Source organism: Cherax quadricarinatus, chromosome 78, assembly GCF_038502225.1.
Source record: "Cherax quadricarinatus isolate ZL_2023a chromosome 78, ASM3850222v1, whole genome shotgun sequence".
Classification (NCBI taxonomy): Eukaryota; Metazoa; Arthropoda; class Malacostraca; order Decapoda; family Parastacidae; genus Cherax; species Cherax quadricarinatus.
Window position 1 is genome coordinate 4,739,840 of NC_091369.1, and position 23,536 is coordinate 4,763,375.

The window sequence follows — 23,536 nt, forward strand, 5'->3', positions numbered from 1 at the left end:
CTCAGTAGGTGCCTCTAGTACCTAATTATTATTATTATTATTATTATTATTATTATTATTATTATTAAGATATTGATACGTATTACAAGGTTCTCACCAGTCACACAAGGTCGAAATTACCACTACATATCACTGAAAAACAACACTAACAACATGTATATTCGTAATATTACAGTCATCAATTCGTAATTTCCCAGACATCAATTTTCTAGTATTTAAAGGTGATAATGACTTACAAGAATTAATTGACTACAGACAGAGTTGTAAAACACTTTAAAGTGTGTGTGTGCGTGTGTGTGTGTGTGTGTGTGTGTGTGTGTGTGTGTGTGTGTGTGTGTGTGTGTGTGTGTGTGTGTGTGTGTTTGTGTGTGTGTGTGTGTGTGTGTGTACGTTCATTCACTGTACTAACAACTGTGTGACTGTGCTAACAGCCACAGTTAGTGTGGCTGTTCTAGTGCTTAGGTTAATGGGGTTTAAAGTCTATCTACCACACGAGGGTCATTAAGACTGGTTGGTTGGTTAACGGGGTTTAAAGTCTATCTACTACACGAGGGTCATTAAGGCTGCAGGTCACCTGGTCACCACCAGTCAAGAATACTTTAATACCTAAAATACTGATTAATGTAAACTACCAGTGTATATACACTGAGATCCACACCTCTCAGTGTATATACACTGAGAGACATACACTTCACAGTGTATATACACCCTTGTGGAAAGGTGCAAGAAATCTAACTAGAATAATGAACAATATAACCGCCTCGTCAACTGTCTCGTCAACTGCCTCGTTAACTGCCTCGTTAACCACCTCGTTTACCAGGACAGTGAACGAGACATCTGTTCTCACCTGTGATTATTACGTGATCTAGGGGGCAAAACATCTGTGTTGGAGAAACCACCTATCCAGCCTTACAAGAAACATTGCAATTGCTGGAACTGGAAGAGGGAAAGGAGAGAAGGATGAAAGGAAGGAGAGAGAGAGAAGGAAGAGGGGAAAGGGGAGAGAAAACTGAGAGTCATAACGCTGGAGATGGAATTGAAAGGAGGAGAGAAAGAAAAGAGAGAAGAAATGAGATAATATGAGAATGGTGGGAACAATAAGGAAAGAATAAACAAAACCGGTAAGGGAAGAAAGAAGAGAAGAATTTGAATAATGATAAACAATTTTTTCAGATTATCACTCAGAAAAATCATTCTGAACCTTCCCCCCTTCAAAAAAAGGCAATCAGACCCCGCCAAAAATCGAAAAAATTGGTTGGGCAATTATTTTTGCAAGTGGGTTTGAGGACGACTTGCCTAGTATGGGGCAGTAGGCCTCCTGCAGTGCTCTTTCCTTCTTATGTTCTTATCGTCTTGTTATTATCCTTTGACCAGGGGAATTTCTAGGCGATTCACTTTTAAGGACCAAACAGAGACAGTGTTGTGGTCGCGTTTTTAAGACTTGTGGAGTCGTCTTAAGACTTGTGGAGTTGTCTTAAGACTTGTGGAGTCGTCTTAAGACTTGTGGAGTCGTCTTAAGACTTGTGGAGTCGTCTTAAGACTTGTGGAGCCGTCTTAAGACTTGTGGACTCGTCTTAAGACTTGTGGACTCGTCTTAAGACTTGTGGAGTCGCCTTAAGACTTGTGGAGTCGTCTTAAGACTTGTGGAGCCGTCTTAAGACTTGTGGACTCGTCTTAAGACTTGTGGAGTCGTCTTAAGACTTGTGGACTCGTCTTAAGACTTGTGGAGTCGTCTTAAGACCTGTCGACTCGTCTTAAGACTTTTGGACTCGTCTTAAGACTTGTGGAGTCGTCTTAAGGCTTGTGGAGTCGTCTTAAGACTTGTGGACTCGTCTTAAGACTTGTGGACTCGTCTTAAGACTTGTGGAGTCGTCTTAAGACTTGTGGAGTCGTCTTAAGACTTGTGGACTCGTCTTAAGACTTGTGGAGTCGTCTTAAGACTTGTGGACTCGTCTTAAGACTTGTGGACTCGTCTTAAGACTTGTGGAGTCGTCTTAAGACTTGTGGACTCGTCTTAAGACTTGTGGAGTCGTCTTAAGACTTGTGGAGTCGTCTTAAGACTTGTGGACTCGTCTTAAGACTTGTGGAGTCGTCTTAAGACTTGTGGACTCGTCTTAAGACTTGTGGACTCGTCTTAAGACTTGTGGAGTCGTCTTAAGACTTGTGGACTCGTCTTAAGACTTGTGGAGTCGTCTTAAGACTTGTGGAGTCGTCTTAAGACTTGTGGACTCGTCTTAAGACTTGTGGAGTCGTCTTAAGACTTGTGGACTCGTCTTAAGACTTGTGGACACTTTTTAAGATGCTGGCGTCAGGAGGTGGGGGAATCTCGAAGATGCTGGCGTCAGGAGGTGGGGGAATCTTGAAGATGCTGGCGTCAGGAGGTGGGGGAATCTCGAAGATGCTGGCGTCAGGAGGTGGGGGAATCTTGAAGATGCTGGCGTCAGGAGGTGGGGGTTCTGCACAGCGTCAGCAGACAGACACAAGATGTTAGCCTTAAATTACCTAGAATAATGTCAGAGTAACGTTATAATAGAGAGAGAGAGAGAGAGAGAGAGAGAGAGAGAGAGAGGCGGACAGAGACAGTACCTAGGATAGACAGGCAAAATATTCTACTCCTGCCTTGACTCTCCAATAGACGAAGAGAGGATAGTATATCGCAAGGCTCTCTCCCATTCCTTCGCTATTAACCTCTGTCTACCCATCATTTTCACCGCTTCATTAGTCCCTTACTACTAATAACCACACACACACACACACACACACACACACACACACACACACACACACACACACACACACACACACACACACACTATGAAAGTGCTCGTTGTAGGGAGAGAATTCAATCTTCGGAAACCATGGGGTTCAGTCTAAATTCTCAGGAAAAGATATATTAACACAAGGATGAATTTTACGGAGCACTCAGGTAAGTCTGGCTGGAATCTGGAGCGGCGATGGGAGTTCCTGGAAAACACTGCTGGAGTGGCGCCTTGAGGAACACTACCGCCAGACCTCTTATGATTGAGGAGACGTGAGGAGGTGAAGATTGTATCGTGGGAGCTGTGAGGTGCTGTGGTGGTGCCGTTGTATACCTGTGTACCTGCCTAATTGGTTTTGAGAAGGAGGAGGGGGTGTCGATCGATGTGAGGTGTTGGAGGTGTCTTTGTGTGCCTGTGTAATTGCCTAGTTTGGTCTTGTAGGGGTTGATTCATAGCCCCGTCCCTGGTTCCCAGCTCCTGTCGACAGGGGTGTATGGATTCCTAGCCTCTGGGATGGTGTGTGTATTCACCTATTTGTATTCACCAGTGTGGTTCCATTCTATCTCTCTCTGCTCCAAGAGCTTTATTGTACCTCTTCTGTGTGTGTGTGTGTGTGTGTGTGTGTGTGTGTGTGTGTGTGTGTGTGTGTGTGTGTGTGTGTGTGTGTGTGTGTGTATGTGTGTGTGTGTGTACTCACCTAATGATGGTTGTAGAGGTCCCGTATGTGTGTGTGTGTGTGTGTGTGAGAGAGAGAGAGAGAGAGACAGACAGACAGAGACAGACACAGAGAGAGGAGACAGACAGCAAGACAGCTGAGGAGAAGAAATAACTGACATAACGAAAGAACGAACAATGAGCAGAAGGAAGGAACTGGAAAGAAGAATAAAGATAGTGGAAAATTGAAAGAAAAGTAGATGGATAGATGGGATGGGAAGAGAAGAAGCGTCACCTCACCTGTGTCCAATAACTTAAAAAAAAAACAAAAAACGCCGAGACCAATCGTGTTCAAACCGCATTACTCCTGCCACATCACGACTTCAATTGTCCCTAAATACATGAAGCGGGACAGTGGAATGAAGCGGGGCGGTATAAATGACACAAACGAGACACAACATTAACCCTGGGGGTGATAATCACTGCCCCGGAGCCTCTTTTGGTAAAGCCACTAAAAAAACAATTCCCCCGAAGGCATCAACAGAAACAGAAGAAACAGATAGCTAAAAGTTTTTAACGTAAAGAGAGATGAAGATCTTTAAATATTTCTTCTATGCTTAGCCCTCTTCAGGGCCTTTGTTAAATAGGAGTGAAAAAACCGGATTTCTTTTCAGAACATCAACTCATTCCCTTAAGATTAGTAATCCAGGATAATCCCAGAAAGGTTAGCAGTGGGATTTACTTTCGTTAGGAAGGAGGAACGCTGTAGAGAGCTCGATTTATGGTGTGTTTGTGAGAGAATACTGTTGATAAGGGAAATAAATAACTTTGGCTTATTCTGGGTTATCTTGGATAATTTACACATGTTACTATATGTGATAATTGTACTTATGTATACCTGTGCCTAAATAAACTTACACATAGGACTGACTGGTTGAGGGTGAATGTTGTGGTAATAGGATTGAACTGTTCGTGGTGAAGGTAATGGTGATTGAATGCTTGAGGGTGAGGCTAAGGGGGAGTTGAGAAGACTAACAGAAGCTTCCTTGTTGACTAGTATATTGTGCTGATTGTGGAACAGTGAAATGAGAGCAGGTGTGTGCCAGGTAAGTGTAGGGTTTAAGTGCACCCTGGTGGAACGAAGTGGTACCCTGAAAGTGGAACTTGGTGGAACAGTGCGGCTGACTGCAACTGCTGATGCAGAGAGTGCAGACGGCAGTGCAGGTATAAATACTGTTGCAGAGTGCTAAGTGCTTGCACTGAGTAATGATGTATCGGTCTGTAAGATTTAGGTTAGATGTAGGATGATAATCTTGGGAAAGGATTCCACCAGGTTGTCGTAGCTAAAATTGAAACCCACTCACCTAATCGTCGATCTTTCACCTTTGTGTGTGTACTCACCTATTTGTCGTTGCAGGGGTCGATTCATAGCTCCTGGCCCCGCCTCTTCACTGATCACTACTAGGTCCTCTCTCTCCCTGCTCCACGAGCTTTATCATACCTCGTCTTAAAACTATGTATGGTTCCTGCCTCCACTACGTCACTTGCCAGACTATTCCACTTCCTGACTACTCTATGACTAAAGAAATACTTCCTAACATCTCTTTGAGTCATCTGAGTCTTCAACTTCCAATTGTGACCCCTTGTTTCTGTGTCCCCTCTCTGGAACATCCTGTCTCTACCCATCTTGTCAATTCCTCGCAGTATTTTATATGTCATTATCATGTCTACGCTAACCCTCCTGTCCTCCAGTGTCGTCAAGCCGATTTCACTTAACCATTCTTCATCGGACATTCCCCTGAGCTCTGGAACCAGCCTTGTTGCAAACCTTTGCACTTTCTCTAATTTCTTGACGTGCTTGACCAGGTGTGGGTTCCAAACAGGTGCTGCATACTCCAGTATGGGCCTGACGTACACAGTGTACAGTGTCTTGAACGATTCCTTACTAAGGTATCGGAACGCTATTCTCAGGTTTGCCAGGCGCCCATATGCTGCAGCAGTTATCTGGTTGATGTGCGCCTCAGGAGATGTGCTCGGTGTTATACTCACCCTAAGATCCTTTTCCTTGAGTGAGGTTTGTAGTCTCTGGCCCCTAGACTGTACTCCGTCTGCAGTCTTCTTCGCCCTTCCCTAGTTTTAAATGACTTTGCACTTGGCGGGGTTGAATTCCAGGAGCCAGTTTCCGGACCAGGCCTGCAGCCTATCCAGATCCCTTTGTAGTTCTGCCTGGTCCTCGTCCGACTGAATTCTTATCATCAACTTCACATCATCTGCAAACAGCGACACTTCGGAGTCTATTCCTTCCGTCATGTCGTTCACATACACCAGAAACAGCACTGGTCCTAGGACTGACCCCTGTGGAACCCCACTGGTCACAAGCGCCCACTCTGACACCTCGCCACGTACCATGACTCGCTAATGTCTTCCCGATAGGTATCCCTTGATCCACTGCAGTGCCATCCCTGTTATACCTGCCTGGTCCTCCAGCTTATGCACTAGGCTGTGCGTGCGTGCGTGCGAGTGTGTGTGTGTATGTATGTGTGTGTGTGTGTGTGTGTGTGTGTGTGTGTGTGTGTGTGTGTGTGTGTGTGTGTGTGTGTGTGTGTGTGTGTGTGTGTGTGTGTGTGTGTGTGTGTGTGTGTGTGTGTGTGTGTGTGTGTGTGTGTGTGTACTCACCTAGTTGTGGTTGCGGGGGTCGAGTCACAGCTCCTGTGTGTGCGTGTGTGTATGTAAAATGGTGGTAGCTACTCTTGTTCTCCACTTCTTCCCTCTTTTATCACTCTTTCTCATTTATCTCCGTACTTCCATCTCTGTGAAAAGGGTTAGTAACCCAGGAGAACCCATTGAAGCCAGCCAGTGAGGCTTATTCCCTTCGAGGTCCTGGTTTAGATCCTCCCAAGGATGTCACCTTCAATAGTCGACTAACTTCCAGGTATCTATTTGCTGCTAGATGAACAGGGACAGCAGGTGTTAGGAAACTTGTCCATACGTCCCCCACAGTGGGGTTCGACCCCACTTCCTCTCGGGTGTGGACCTAGCTCATTAACCACTGTGTGTGTGTCTGTCAAGACGGCTGTTCACTCACATGGTGACAGTCAAATGCTGTTTTGACGGCAACTGTCAAGAGAGAAAGGCTATCCAGCTCGCTTCCTGGTGACCTGAGGCACTGGTGACCTGACTTTATCCTCATTACACAGGTGACCTGGCCCCATTGACCCTCAGGCACTCAATAACCCTTAAGCCCACCAAAATACAAACATATTCTCACGAATATAAACATACCTATTAGCTCTGTTACTGAGATTCCTAAACATTAGCATAAGTACGCAAGAGCATGTCAACCACAGGACATTTCTCGGCCAAATGTAACAGCATTTTACAGTCTCCTTAAACCGTTCAGAGACAAACGCATCGTAACGCATTACAAATGGGCCACACAGGAGGCAGCTGTAACGCCCAAAAGCTCCGTAACTTATTATGACACGCAAGGAAGAATCGGGGCGTGGCCAGGAAGATCAGATTACCGTCACATCTGTGGTTATAACGGCGAGGGTACAGATATATCCTGGCTGAGGGAAGACTTGTAGTATAATATCTTGATTATGCAAACCATACCCATTCTGTGGGTCTACCTGCCTGGAGTCTACCTGGAGGGGATCCCATTAATCCCCTCCAGGTAGACTCCGTGGCCTGGTCCATGTTACTGCTGGCCGCACCTAGTCTAATGTGGATGGTAATCAAAAGATTACAGAGGTACATAATGGGTCCAGGGACTGTACCTCAACTTTACAGAAGTACATAATGGGTCCAGGGACTGTACCTCAACATTACAGAAGTACATAATGGGTCCAGGGACTGTACCTCAACATTACAGAAGTACATAATGGGTCCAGGGACTGTACCTCAACATTACAGAGGTACATAATGGGTCCAGGGACTGTACCTCAACATTACAGAGGTACATAATGGGTCCAGGGACTGTACCTCAACATTACAGAAGTACATAATGGGTCCAGGGACTGTACCTCAACATTACAGAAGTACATAATGGGTCCAGGGACTGTACCTCAACATTACAGAGGTACATAATGGGTCCAGGGACTGTACCTCAACATTACAGAGGTACATAATGGGTCCAGGGACTGTACCTCAACATTACAGAAGTACATAATGGGTCCAGGGACTGTACCTCAACATTACAGAAGTACATAATGGGTCCAGGGACTGTACCTCAACATTACAGAGGTACATAATGGGTCCAGGGACTGTACCTCAACAAGTTACAGTGATAATGAACAATTTACACATTTAAATCTGGCTACAATCGCAATGGGTGAATGGGGAACCACAGGGGATCCTATACGGGATTCCTCAACCCGCTGTACGGAAGCGTCCCCCCCTGTGGCTAAGTGGTAAATACTGTGTGTGTGAGAGCACAGTCACTGCAGGATTCTTGGTCATCGCTGTTCTGGCCGCTGGACGCAATTACGCAGATGTTGCGTTATCTCGCTCCTCCCCCTTTCTTTGTGCCTCTTGTAGCGTCGACTCGAAGACAGGTAGCGCGCGACGCCGGCCGAAGTAGCGCCGCGAGTAAGGTAGTGTGGGCAAGTGTGAAGCGTGGGAAGGGTTTGCCCATTCTTATTTAGCGCCTTGGAGAACTTTTAACAGGTTATGTGTTCCTATGTGTAGAGGTTTATCACGGCATGTTTCAACGTGAAGGGAATTGTCAAGTCATGTTCCCCTCCGTATAGAGCTTGGCTGAGTCATCTCCCGCGATGCGTTATGTTACCCTCCACGTAGACCTTTTTGCTGAGTCATCTTTCGCGGCGTGTAGAGCTTTATCACGCAATTTGTCGTGACTTTAAACTCTATGTAGAGCTTTAAGTCAGGTTTCACTGTGTAGAGTTTTATCAAGTTATGTTTCACTTTGTATAGAGCTTTAACAAGTCATGTTTCACTCTCTATAGAGTTTTATCAAGTCATGTTTCACTCTATATAGAGCTTTATAAAGTCATGTTTCACTCACTATAGAGTTTTATCAGGTCATGCTTCACTCTATATAGAGCTTTATAAAGTCATGTTTCAGTCTGTATGGAGCTTTATCAAGTCATGTTTCACTCTATATAGAGCTTTATAAGTCATGTTTCACTCTATATAGAGCTTTATAAAGTCATGCTTCACTCTGTATAGAGCTTTATCAGGTCATGCTTCACTCTGTATAGAGCTTTATAAAGTCATGTTTCACTCTATATAGAGCTTTATAAAGTCATGTTTCACTCTATACAGAGCTTTATAAAACCATGGGCGAAACGTTGCTCCGATACAAACTTGTCCTGGAACCTGAATCTTTGCCCTGACAGTGTTGTATGTGCTCACCTAATTACGTTTGCAGGGGGGGTCGAGGCGCCGCTCCTGATCCTGCTCCTTGAGTTGCCGTCACCGACATCTACTTAATTCTGGCCTCCAATGGCTCTATCGTACCTACTCCTGAAGCTGGGTCTTGATTTTTCAATTAATTTTGACCAGTGTGAGATGATAATGAGATTTCACTGTTTTTTTTCTCTCTCTCTCATTTCTTTTTCTTTACAGGTGTGGATGAAATGAGAGGTGAGGGTAGGACAGGAGAGTGGGAACTTCCCTCTCCTCGTACCGTGAGTCGGGTCATGCACGAGGGGGAGCGGCGCCCCCCTCTCTCCCATCTTACTGTGATGCTTATGCAGTGGGGTCAGTTTATTGACCATGACATTGTACACACTCCTGAGGCAGCAGGTGAGTCTGGTGCACACACACACACACACACACACACACACACACACACACACATACAGGCAGGGTCCATACATAGTTTCGAGAAGATGTACGATAAGGCTCTTGGAGCAGGAAGAGAGGGTACCTAGTAGTGACCAGCAGATAAAAAGGCAAGGTCAGGAGCTGTGACTTGACCCCTATAACCATGTATAGGTGAACATATAAGTGAACACACACACAGGGGCCAGGAGCTATGATTCGATCCCTGCAACCACAAATAGGTGGGTACACACACATTCAATTACACTGTCCTTCAGTTTATCACTATCCTTCACCGTGTTCCTTACTATCCCCTCTATCTGGCACTGCCTCTAGGCACCTCCCTCACCATCTTTCTATCTGGCACTCTGTGTGACTGCAAAGATTGAGAGGAAAAACACAAATCACGTTACAGAATAGTGGATACAGGAAGTGAGTGGTGTTACCTCAGTGGTGGTGGTGTTACAGTGTTGGTGTTACCTCAGTAGTGGTGTTGTTACAGTGTTGGTGTTACCTCAATGGTGTTGTTGTTACAGTGGTGGTGTTGTTACAGTGGTGGTCACACAGTGGTGGTGTTGTTACAGTTGTGGGTCAGAATGGTGAGACAATGCCAGTCAGTTGCTGCAGAGACGGTCTTCTGGGGAACGACCCCTTCGACCACGACTTCGCCCACGACTGTCGACCCGTCGATGTCTCCTCCGACCTCCTGTTCTCCTCCAACGGCAGAGGCTGCATGAGATTCGTCAGGTCCCTCATAGCCAGCAGGGGCTGCATCCTGGGTGAGTCTGTGTACTAGATTCACTTTCCGTACTAGATGTACTAGTCCCAAGTACCTCCAAGCAAATTTAGCCTCTTAGACTGAGAGGCTGTCAACTATACGCTTAGTCTGATATCTTTATTTTAACATATGAATATACAACACGACCTTTTCGACAATCACATTTAATATTCTATGCATATAGGCTATCACCTACATGTGGAGCCATATTTTAATAGAACATTGATAAAGTGGAATAATCTCAGCGTTCCACACATACCTCGACCTACTGATGAGTGCCTGTGTTCTCCACCAGGTCCCAGAGAGCAGCTGAACCAAGTCACTTCCTACCTGGATGGGTCGATGATCTACGGGTCGACACCCGAAGTGGCAGCAGCCCTGCGAACTCACGAAGGAGGTCGACTTCACAAGTCTCGAGGTCCAGGCGCAGGTCTAGGGGACTTCCTACCCCAGACTGCTTGTGGTCACGTCACCGGCTTCTGCTTTAGGGCTGGTAAGCAGGTGCAGCAGCACTCTCTGCAAGTATACGTACAAGCAGGAACCATACATAGCTTTAAGACGAGGTATGATAAAGCTCATGGAGCAGAGAGGGGGGGGACCCAGTAGTGGTCAGTGAAGTGGCGGGGCCAGGAGCTGAGTCTTGGCCCCCTCAACCACAATTAGGTGAGTGCAATTAGGTGAGTACAGGGATACCTGATTGGTATTACTCCAGCGAGTTCCGTTTATTTTGGAATTATACAGGCCATTTATTATATATATATATATATATATATATATATATATATATATATATATATATATATATATATATATATATATATATAATATATATATATATATATATATATATATATATATATATATATATATATATATATATATATATATATATATAATGGAAACGACCTCCCAGTTACTATTATGGTTATGGCTCCTGACGTGCTGGAAAACATTCTAAACAGAGCTTAATCTGCACATCCTGTCTTCCAAACTCATCAAAGTATCTATTTCAAATTCTAATTATACAATCCCTTAATAGCTTAACTAATTATGTCAAACAAGAGTTTACCTATAATTACATTCCTGATTATTATTATTACTATTATTATTATTATTATTATTATTATTATTCATGGGGGCATTAAACCCAAGTTTTAACACTTACTTTTGTCTGCATTATTCATCGTAAACCAGTGAATATTATGCTGTTTCTGGCGACCAGGAACCATGATTCGACCCAAGCTACCACAGCTAGGTGTCTACAATACAGAAATCCCATTGAACCGAAATCTTATTGAAAAGTAAAGCAGTTTTAGCTTATTTAATAAAGCAACTTTAGTTAATAAATAGTAGAATAAAGGTACATCAAATCTGTTTTTTTTTTTTTTTTTGTAGAGAAAAGAGAGCAGACAATCAAAATCCTGCTGTAAACCCGTATGGGTTTAGCACAGAGGAGAGCAGAGAGTGTCAGATGTCATTTGCTCTGTGATAAACGGGACAGTCTATCAAAAAATGTGGACTGTTAGCATAATTTGGCAATTTTTATAGAGGTGGTGGGTAGATGACCATGAAATGATCGCGTCTGGGGGGGCCCCTTGTGGGGGCCCCGTGTGGGGGCCCCGTGTGGGGGCCCCGTGTATCCAATACTCAGTCACATCATTATAATTTTCCCATCATTAACATCGCTAAAATAAAAGGGCCAAGAGCTCTATTATTCGTTGATTTAATAAAGAAAAAAGCTTGTTGGTCACTAATTCTAACAGCGTTGTCAGCGATCACGGAGGTGCTGAGTCAGTACAGGGAAATGGACTTCCGATGGGTAACTAGCTGCCCGAAGGGAACTGGAAAGTCCTGGAATCCCCGATGGGTAACTAGCTGTCCAAAGGGAACTGGAAAGTTGTGGAGTCCCCGAAGGGTAACTGGCTGCCCGAAGGGAACTGAAAAGTCCTGGAATCCCCGAAGGGTAACTAGCTGCCCGAAGGGAACTGGAAAGTCCTGGAATCTCCGAAGGGTAACTAGCTACCTGGAGTTTACCTGGAGAGTGTTTCGGGGGTCAACGCCCCCGCGGCCCGGTCTGTGACCAGGCCTCCTGGTGGATCAGCGCCTGATCAACCAGGCTGTTGCTGCTGGCTGCACGCAAACCAACGTACGAGCCACAGCCCGGCTGATCAGGAACTGCCTTTAGGTGCTTGTCCAGTGCCAGCTTGAAGACTGCCAGGGGTCTGTTGGTAATCCCCCTTATGTGTGCTGGGAGGCAGTTGAACAGTCTCGGTCCCCTGACACTTATTGTATGGTCTCTTAACGTGCTAGTGACACCCCTGCTTTTCATTGGGGGGATGGTGCATCGTCTGCCAAGTCTTTTGCTTTCGTAGTGAGTGATTTTCGTGTGCAAGTTCGGTACTAGTCCCTCTAGGATTTTCCAGGTGTATATAATCATGTATCTCTCCCTCCTGCGTTCCAGGGAATACAGGTTTAGAAACCTCAAGCGCTCCCAGTAATTGAGGTGTTTTATCTCCGTTATGCGCGCCGTGAAAGTTCTCTGTACATTTTCTAGGTCGGCAATTTCACCTGCCTTGAAAGGTGCTGTTAGAGTGCAGCAATATTCCAGCCTAGATAGAACAAGTGACCTGAAGAGTGTCATCATGGGCTTGGCCTCCCTAGTTTTGAAGGTTCTCATTATCCATCCTGTCATTTTTCTAGCAGATGCGATTGATACAATGTTATGGTCCTTGAAGGTGAGATCCTCCGACATAATCACTCCCAGGTCTTTGACGTTGGTGTTTCGCTCTATTTTGTGGCCAGAATTTGTTTTGTACTCTGATGAAGATTTAATTTCCTCATGTTTACCATATCTGAGTAATTGAAATTTCTCATCGTTGAACTTCATATTGTTTTCTGCAGCCCACTGAAAGATTTGGTTGATGTCCGCCTGGAGCCTTGCAGTGTCTGCAATGGAAGACACTGTCATGCAGATTCGGGTGTCATCTGCAAAGGAAGACACGGTGCTGTGGCTGACATCCTTGTCTATGTCGGATATGAGGATGAGGAACAAGATGGGAGCTAGTACTGTGCCTTGTGGAACAGAGCTTTTCACCGTAGCTGCCTCGGACTTTACTCTGTTGACGACTACTCTCTGTGTTCTGTTAGTGAGGAAATTATAGATCCATCGACCAACTTTTCCTGTTATTCCTTTAGCGCGCATTTTGTGCGCTATTACGCCATGGTCACACTTGTCGAAGGCTTTTGCAAAGTCTGTATATATTACATCTGCGTTCTTTTTGTCTTCTAGTGCATTTAGGACCTTGTCGTAGTGATCCAGTAGTTGAGACAGACAGGAGCGACCTGTTCTAAACCCATGTTGCCCTGGGTTGTGTAACTGATGGGTTTCTAGATGGGTGGTGATCTTGCTTCTTAGGACCCTTTCAAAGATTTTTATGATATGGGATGTTAGTGCTATTGGTCTGTAGTTCTTTGCTGTTGCTTTACTGCCCCCTTTGTGGAGTGGGGCTATGTCTGTTGTTTTTAGTAACTGAGGGACGACCCCCGTGTCCATGCTCCCTCTCCATAGGATGGAAAAGGCTCGTGATAGGGGCTTCTTGCAGTTCTTGATGAACACAGAGTTCCATGAGTCTGGCCCTGGGGCAGAGTGCATGGGCATGTCATTTATCGCCTGTTCGAAGTCATTTGGCGTCAGGATAACATCGGATAGGCTTGTGTTAATCAAATTTTGTGGCTCTCTCATAAAAAATTCATTTTGATCTTCGACTCTCAGTCTGGTTAGCGGCTTGCTAAAAACTGAGTCATATTGGGACTTGAGTAGCTCACTCATTTCCTTGCTGTCATCTGTGTAGGACCCATCTTGTTTAAGTAGGGGCCCAATACTGGACGTTGTTCTCGATTTTGATTTGGCATAGGAGAAGAAATACTTTGGGTTTCTTTCGATTTCATTTATGGCTTTTAGTTCTTCCCGCGATTCCTGACTCCTAAAGGATTCTTTTAGCTTAAGTTCGATGCTTGCTATTTCTCTGACCAGTGTCTCCCTGCGCATTTCTGATATATTGACCTCTTTTAGCCGCTCTGTTATTCTTTTCCGTCGCCTGTAAAGGGAGCGCCTGTCTCTTTCTATTTTACATCTACTCCTCCTTTTTCTTAGAGGAATAAGCCTTGTGCATACATCGAGTGCCACCGAGTTAATCTGTTCTAGGCATAAGTTTGGGTCTGTGTTGCTTAGTATATCTTCCCAGCTTATATCGGTTAGGACTTGGTTTACTTGGTCCCACTTTATGTTTTTGTTATTGAAGTTGAATTTGGTGAATGCTCCCTCGTGACTAGTCTCATTTTGTCGGTCTGAGGCTCCACGCATACATGTCTGAACCTCAATTATGTTGTGATCTGAGTATATTGTTTTTGATATGGTGACATTTCTTATCAGATCATCATTGTTAGTGAAGATGAGGTCTAGTGTATTCTCCAGTCTAGTAGGCTCTATTATTTGCTGGTTTAAATTGAATTTTGTGCAGAGATTTAAAAGCTCGTGTGAGTGTGAGTTTTCATCAGAGCTGCCTCCTGGTGTTATTACTGCAACAATATTATTTGCTATATTCCTCCATTTTAGGTGCCTTAAGTTGAAATCCCCCAGGAGCAAGATGTTGGGTGCAGGAGCTGGAAGATTTTCCAGACAGTGGTCAATTTTTAACAGCTGTTCCTGGAATTGCTGGGATGTTGCATCCGGAGGCTTGTAGACTACCACAATGACTAGGTTTTGGTTCTCGACCTTTACTGCTAAAACTTCCACTACGTCATTTGAGGCATTAAGCAGTTCTGTGCAAACAAGTGACTCTGCAATGTACAGGCCAACCCCCCCCTTTTGCCTGTTCACTCTGTCACATCTGTATAGGTTGTAACCTGGGATCCATATTTCGTTGTCCAAGTGATCCTTTATGTGGGTCTCAGTGAAAGCCGCGAACATTGCCTTTGCCTCTGCAAGCAGTCCACGGATGAAAGGTATTTTGTTGTTTATTGCTGGCTTTAGACCCTGTATATTTGCAAAGAAGAATGTTATCGGACTGGTGGTATTGTTGGTACTGGGGGGGGATTTTTTTTCCGGCATTAGTATCTGTATCTGTTGGTTTGGAGTGGAGGCCATCGACTGTGGTTCCACTCCAGGAATGACTGGATTTGGTGTACGATTTCTGCCATTTCCTGCCAGTTTTTTTTCCTTCCTGGCACTAAAAAACCTCGAAGGGAACTGGAAAGTCCTGGAATCCTCGAAGGGTAACTAGCTGCCCGAAGGGAACTGGAAAGCCCTGGAATCCCCGAAGGGTAACTAGCTGCCCGAAGGGAACTGGAAAGTCCTGGAATCCTCGAAGGGTAACTAGCTGCCCGAAGGGAATGAAAGTCGTGGAGTGTACAATGTACAGCAGGGTCTGCAGACTCACTGTCCTCAACCTAAGGGTAACCAGAAACACAGAAAAAACGGGGTGACCTTCCAGTGAGTACAGAAGATGATACAGATTGAGCCTTGGATAAAGAAGAACAGATAGAGAATAAAGAGGCAGAATATCGTGGCTAGATCAATTCACCGTGGCTGGAACAATTCACCGTGGCTGGAACAATTCACCGTGGCAGGAAGAATTCACCGTGGCTGGAACAATTCACCGTGGCTGGAACAATTCGCCGTGGCTGGAACAATTCACCGTGGCTGGAACAATTCACCGTGGCTGGAACAATTCACCGTGGCTAGATCAATTCACCGTGGCTGGAACAATTCACCGTGGCTGGAACAATTCACCGTGGCTGGAACAATTCACCGTGGCTGGAACAATTCGCCGTGGCTGGAACAATTCACCGTGGCTGGAACAATTCACCGTGGCTAGATCAATTCACCGTGGCTGGAACAATTCACCGTGGCTGGAACAATTCACCGTGGCTGGAACAATTCACCGTGGCAGGAACAATTCACCGTGGCTGGAACAATTCGCCGTGGCTGGAACAATTCACCGTGGCTGGAACAATTCACCGTGGCTGGAACAATTCACCGTGGCTGGAACAATTCGCCGTGGCTGGAACAATTCACCGTGGCTGGAACAATTCACCGTGGCTGGAACAATTCACCGTGGCTGGAACAATTCGCCGTGGCTGGAACAATTCGCCGTGGCTGGAACAATTCACCGTGGCTGGAACAATTCGCCGTGGCTGGAACAATTCACCGTGGCTGGAACAATTCACCGTGGCTGGAACAATTCGCCGTGGCTGGAACAATTCGCCGTGGCTGGAACAATTGTTTCATTCCTCTCCTCTATGAGAAGAAGGAAAGAATAATAAATAGCAATATGTGGCCGGGTAGGCAAAGCTCTCGTCGTGGTTCGATCCCCGGCATGAGTAGAAACATTGGGCGTGTTACCTTACACCTGTCCCGTTCACCTAGCAAGCAAGTAGGTGTCTGGGTGTTAGTTGACTGGTGTCGGTGGCATCCCGGGGAACAAAATTGAGGATCACAATGGAAATAAGAAGGACAGTCTTCGATGACGCAGTAACTTTCTTGTGTTATCCTGGGTGACTAACCCTCCGGGGTTAAAAATCCCAACAAAATCTTATTATATTTAATGGAAGTGCTGAACCTGCATGGGCCGCTCAAGTCGAGCAGTGGAGGCTCGATTCACCGTCTGCTAAGTGCAAGACGCCAATGACGGCGCCAAGACGGATTAAAAAAAACGACCGAAACGCACCATAATCTCCATAAACTCCATCCCTCCCCCAGCCCCCCCAAAAAAAATATTAATGTAGCATAGAGACAAATTCCCCCCCCCCAGGCTCCTTTTCAACGACCCCAGTGGAAATAAGTCACCCTGATTGACCTTTTTGGGGGGTTATCCAAGGCAATTTACACATGTATAATCGTCCTTATGTGTGCCTGAATAAAATTACTTTCAATAATAGTTTACCCATTTCGGTTTCTATGATGGTGTCTGAGAGCACTAAAGAGCACGTTTTAACATAGACTTATCTAAACAGCTTATAACCGACTATGTCTCTCCTGGAGGTATTTATTTTGGCTATTACACAAGTTTGTGTTATTTACACTTGTCTTATATAGTGACTTAAATGTAAATTAACGTTTACTAACACAGTGTATACACTGAGAGTTTAGTTTAATCCCTATTTTAGGGATTAAAGTGTATTTGTCTGGTGGTGGTGGGGGTTACGTGTAGCCTTAATGACCCTCGTGTAGTAGACAGGCTTTAAACCGGTTAATTAACCAACCAGAGTGAGCCTTCCTGGTTGGCAGACTCCACGACCTGGCCATGACTGTGACCTGACTGTGACCCGGCCATGACTGTGACTTGAAAGTGACCTGACCATGACTGTGACTAACTTGACAGTGACATGATCATGACTGTGACTAACTTGACAGTGACATAACCATGACTGTGACTTGACTCTGACCGTGACCTGAACCCGACTGTGACCTGATCCCCACTGTGACTCACATATCTAAGTCATCTTCACATCTACAGTGCTCACTGTACCCCTAGTAAGTAACTAACTCTATTTAGATAAAGATAACCATAAACACGATTATCATACACAATAACATATATGTAAATTATCCTCCAGGATATTACAATCGACCTAATTTCCACTGGGTTGCATAATTATTATTATTATTATTATTATTATTATTATTATTATTATTATTATTATTATTATTATTATTATTATTATTATTACCTTACATGTACTTGCAGGAGACGAGAGGGTGAACGAGCAGCCAGCTCTAACATCCATGCACACTCTGTGGCTCAGGGTTCATGAGAACCTGGCCGGCCAGTTTGGGGTTCTGAACCCTCATTGGGACGACGAGACGATCTATCAGGTACGACAAGGCTCATTACTTTGTAATTTGTTCATGACTGTAACCATGTATAGGGGTGAGACTAATTCATTACCTCTGTAACTTGCCATGATTGTGACCAGATCTACCTGGAGTTCATTACCTTTGTAGCTAGTTTAGCTATGCCCACAGGATGGGTATGGGGTGCATAATAAACATATTAAACTAACTAACAGCTATCATAACTTTGGGGTCCAGTCCCTGGGTCCATTATGTACCTTTGTAATCTTTTGACTACGCCCACAGGATTCAAATTCAAATTCAAACTCAAAGTTTATTCTCTATAAGGATTACAATGCTGAGTTTGCAGAATTTGGTTATTGTGTGGTTTACATGTAGTAAAATAATAATTACAGAGTGTACCACTAGAACACCTAGCATGGCTAGGCATTTCGGGCAGACTTAAATTAAATCTTAAGTTTAAAATATTACAAAATTATGAGGTAAGTTGGTATTATGGCTAAGTGACTAAATACTAGTTTGTGAGTTTAGCAATGTGAATGCTTTTGTTTTGGCACAGTACATAGTTTCAGTATTGGAGTATCACAGGTCAACTTATGACTAGTTAAGATTCATTATTTTGAGATTGAGATTGATATTTCTGTTTATGGTCAAATGGGTGAGTGAGTGTAAGTGTGAACCACCAGGTGGTATTCGTGTAGTTAGTTGACAGGGTGTATCAGGGAGATAAGATGTTTTCTGATGGTAGTTTTGAAGGTGATGAATGTGTCTGCAGTTTTAGAATTTTCAGGTAGGGTGTTCCAGATTTTAGGGCCTTTGACATACATTGAATTTTTGTAAAGGTTTAGTCGGACACGGGGAATGTCATAGAGATGTTTGTGTCTGGTGTTGTGCCTGTGGGTTCTGTCGCAACTATCAAGAAAGCGTTTTAGGTCAAGGTTAATATTGGAATTTAAGGTCCTGTAGATGTAGATTGCACAGTAGTAAGTGTGGATGTACTGAACAGGGAGTAAGTTTAGATCTATGAAGTGGGGGGGGGGTGTTGCCAGGGATGGGATTTAGTGATTATTCTTACTGCGGCTTTTTGTTGGGTTATTATTGGCTTTAGGTGTGTTGCTGCAGTTGAACCTCAAGCACAGATAGCATAGGTGAGGTATGGGTATATAAGTGAATGGTATAGTGTGAGAAGGGCAGTTTGCGGCACGTAGTATCGTATCTTGGAGAGGATCCCAACCGTTTTGGATACTTTTTTGGTTATGTGTTGGATTTGGGTGCTGAAGTTCAGGTTGTTGTCGAGGTATAGGCCTAGGAATTTGCCCTCATTATGCCTGGCAATTAGAGTGTTGTCGATCTTAATGTTAATTTGCGCATCTCCTGCTCTGCTACCAAACATAATGTAGTAGGTTTTGTCAGTGTTAAGCGTAAGTTTATTGGCTGTCATCCAAGTCGATATTTTAATCAGCTCCTCATTAACAATGGTGTTGAGGGTGGCAAGATTAGGGTGAGAGATGACATAAGTCGTGTCGTCAGCAAAGAGAATGGGGTTCAGGTATTGAGATACGTTTGGAAGATCATTGATGTATATGAGGAAGAGCAGGGGACCAAGGACACTTCCCTGCGGAACTCCAGTATCAAGTGGCTGTGTTGTTGATGCTGTGTCTTTAATGGTGACATACTGATACATATTAGTAAGGTAAGATTTTAAATATGCAAGCGCATGGCCTTTTATACCATAATGGTCAAGTTTGTGGAGTATAATGCCGTGGTCTACTGTGTCAAAAGCTTTTCTTAGGTCAATAAAAATTCCTAGTGGATATTCCTTATTTTCCAATGCTGTGTAAAGCAGATCTAGCATTTTTATGATTGCATCGTTAGTGCTTTTATTTTTCCTGAATCCAAATTGGCAGGGGTTGAGTATGTTTTGTGCCGTTATAAATGAATATAGTCTCCTGTGCACGAGTTTCTCAAAGATTTTGGATAGCAATGGTAAGTTTGATATTGGCCTATAGTTGTTTAAATCTGTAGGGTCACCACCTTTATGTATTGGTGTAACCCTTGCCGTCTTGAGTAGTTTCGGGAAGGTGCTAGTTTCTAGTGACTTGTTAAAAAGTAATGGTGGGACATGATGGTGGGACATGAGACAGATTCCCTAAGTTATTTTTAAGTGACTTTATAATCTCGGTGACTTCCATGGGCTCAGTTGGAGCAAGATAGAAGGAATTTGGGAAATTCCCATCTAGGTAGTCCCCAGCATGGGCATTGGTGCATGGGATTTTATTGGCGAGATTAGAACCTATGGTTGAGAAGAAGTCGTTTATCTTGTTAGCTGTGTCAGTGGGATGCAGTGGTGTTTCATTAGGTTTAGTTAGGACAATATTCTTGTTTTTTTTAAGTTTGTGGGTCCCTAGAATCTGAGAGAGTGTTTTCCAGGTCTTTTTTATATCTCCTCTTGTGTCAGTGAATCTACTGGAGTAGTATAGTTGTTTGGCTTTCTTTATTACTTTGGTGAGGACTGATGAATAGTGTTTAAGAATATCTTTGTGTATTAAGCCCTGTCTATATTGCTTTTCATATTGGTGTTTCTTATCAATGGATTTCAGAATGGTGCTGGTTAGCCATGGGCAACCAAGCCGTTTGTTTGTGATCTGTTTCGTTTTTATAGGACAATGTTTGTTGTATAGTCTAAGTAATTTGTTAAGAAAAATGTCTGTCCAGTCATCAATACCATTGGCCTTGGAGAATTCTGTAGGCCAGTCAACAGTCTCTAGGTCAGCTGTGAACTTCCTTATTGAGGCCTCATCATGGAGTCTAAATGAAACTTTGTTGTATTCAAGTGGTGGTTTACTAATGTTTGTCAGGAGGAAGGTAGGGTAGTGGTCTGTAGTGCTATCTGTGATTATCCCTGATTTAAGGGGGGCTAGTATATTGGTCCATATGTGGTCTATTATGGTTGCACTCGTTTCAGTGAGCCTGGTTGGTTTAGTTATTGTTGGTATGAGAAGTGTGTTATTCATATTGTTGATGAAATCAGTTACAGGCTGATCATCTAGTAGGCCAAGGTTGATGTTGAAGTCTCCAGCTAAGAGAAGGTGGTGCTTATTCATTTGTCTGTTATTAGTGCCTTTAGTTTCTCACTGAAATTTGGGATGTTTGTGTGGGGTATCCGGTAAATGGCACCGATTGTTATAGGCGTCTTAAGGTTTTTTACAGTAAAATTAGCAAAAATGTATTCTCCATATTCATCACTAAAGCAAGTGGTGCTAATACAAGATAATTGGTTAGAGTAATAGACTGCAATACCACCCCCAACTTGGTTTGGTCTGCAGTTGTGAATTGCTGTGTATCCTGGTAGAGGGTAGATATCTATTATGTCCTGCTTAAGCCAGGTCTCAGTAAGAATAATGCAGGAGAAGGGTGTCTTTAGTGATTCAAGGAGTGCTAGGAGGTCATCATAGTGTTTGCTTAAGGACCTAATGTTGTAGTTAAGTACTGATAGACTTTTAGCATTGTTTAGGATAGTGGTGGCTTGTGATTCTGTGTAGTAAAGGCAGTTACTTTCCAATAGGTTTTGATTGTGTGTCAGATTATGGAGGTTTAGATCAGGGTCGACGTGATCAATCATCTTCTAGGTTTAAATTATGGTTATTTATATCTTGAGTTGTGTGTTGAGTTTTAGTACTGATATCTGTAGTGGTAGGAAGTTTGGACAAGTATATAGCTAGAGTATTTTGGTCATGTAGAGTATAGTCACTAATACACATAATGGAGTTAGTGTTGTCTATGTGTTGTGCTGGAATGAGCTAAAGTACAACTAGGCATAAACTAATAATATAAAAATACAAATTAAAAATAGCACAAGACTCTCACTTGTAATTGCACTATGGTCTAATATAATGAATTTGGTATTGACTATAGTACAATTGAGTTTAATCTAATGATATAAAAAAGGCACAAGACTCTCAAATGTAATTGCACTAAGGTGTTATATAAGTTGTTTACAAGAAGTTAAGGTAGCAAAATAATAAAAAAATTAGAAAAAAAAATATATATGAGGTAGTTGGTACACAAAAGATAGTTAAGGGCCTTGAACAATAATATAATTGAAATATACACTAATTTGCAAAATCTAAAATCTAAAAATCTAATATAGTCACTAAGATATGAAAACAATCTTAGAATAGGACTTATAATATAAACTTATAATATAAAAATACAAATTGAAATGGTACTTGCAATTGCACTAGAGTCTGGTATAGGTTGTTGACAAGATCAAGAGTATAACTAGATTTAAATTGACAAAATAAAATTCACAAATTAAGGTATAAAAGAATAATAAGTAAAAAATAACAATGGCAATGACTTGGTTATAATATGATAGTAAGATGGTAGACAGGTACACAGGTACAGAGGCACACAAGTACACAGGTACACAGGTACACAGGTACACAGGTACACAGGTACACAGGTACACAGGTACAAAGGATAATATAAAGGTTGGAGTTGAATATACAAACTTGAAAATTTGGCAACAAAATGTTATGGGAAGTATAAAATAATGTTTAATGTACAAAAGTAAAATTGACTGGTAGTAAATATGGTGTTTAATAAAATTTTAGTAAGTAATAATGATTACAAAAAAGTGAAAAAGTAATGTTTATTTCATTCAATATTGCACTGGTAGTTATACTAGAGGTTATATGGCAGTACAAGGTAATTAAGAGTACTCTAAGATAGTAAATGTGGTATTAAAACTGGTTAAGGTAATTAGACGAGTAATGGTTATTAAATGATGTCAAAAATGTTAAGAGTAAATTGTATTGATAGTAAAAATGGTAATTATTAATTTTAGTAAGTAATATTAATTGATAGTATTTAAAAAAATATGAGGTAGTAATATGGACAGAGAAAGTATCGATTCAGCTAATGTTTAAGTAAACAATAGTAAATAAGAAAATTAGATAAGGTAACTTATGCTTACTAGTAAAATCACAAAATGAGGTAGTTGATTATTTAATTACTAAGAGATTGTACAATGAAATTTGAACAATAATGGAGCAAAACATTCACTACACTACGTAGACTTTTAGGTTGGACATTCTCTGTAAGATTAGTATCCCTGAGAAATCGTGATAGATCATTCTGGTTCATGATTGTGTACAGTTGACCTACATTTGTTTTCCTAACTAGAATTTTCCCATCCCGTGTGAAGCATTGGTGTATTGTGTCGTTATTCTCCCACTTAAGTTTTCTGACTCTATACAGGAGTTTCTGACGTTTTTTTGGTAAGACACTCGTTTATGTATACCTCTTTCTTTACTTTAATAGATGCAATAATTAAGTCTTTTTTCCTGTCATGTGAGTGGAATCTAAGCATAACACTTTTTCTATCATGGGATCCTAGTAACCTGGCTTCTTTTATTTCAGACTCTGGTACAATAACACTTGTTTGGTCCTTTATGATCTGCAGAGTAATTTCTTTACTGTTTGTTTGGTTCGTATCACTGGGAAAAAGTGGACTGTTAACTATTACTGCGTCCGATAGTTTATCTTGTTCAGTTTTATCTTCTTGGAGAGCAAAGTAGTCACTGAACTGGTTATCTAAGTTGTTCTTCCATTCTTTTACTGCTTCTTCAACCTTTGTATTAAGAGATATTATTTGTTCTGTATGGCTATCTATGACTGCTTGGATGGTCTTGTCACAGT

The 23,536-nt window shown here is 42.8% G+C and overlaps 1 protein-coding gene across 1 annotated transcript in view; it reads left to right on the forward strand.

Moving 5' to 3' along the window:
• The window catches only part of LOC128701569 (salivary peroxidase/catechol oxidase), a 49,668-nt gene that overhangs the window by 17,863 nt on the left and 8,269 nt on the right, over nucleotides 1-23,536 (forward strand). Inside the window, exons 5-8 of the mRNA XM_053795339.2 lie at nucleotides 9,003-9,182; nucleotides 9,785-9,979; nucleotides 10,274-10,471; nucleotides 17,727-17,854. Coding sequence (XP_053651314.2) covers nucleotides 9,003-9,182; nucleotides 9,785-9,979; nucleotides 10,274-10,471; nucleotides 17,727-17,854 — 701 coding nt within the window. The remainder of the gene's footprint in view (nucleotides 1-9,002; nucleotides 9,183-9,784; nucleotides 9,980-10,273; nucleotides 10,472-17,726; nucleotides 17,855-23,536) is intronic.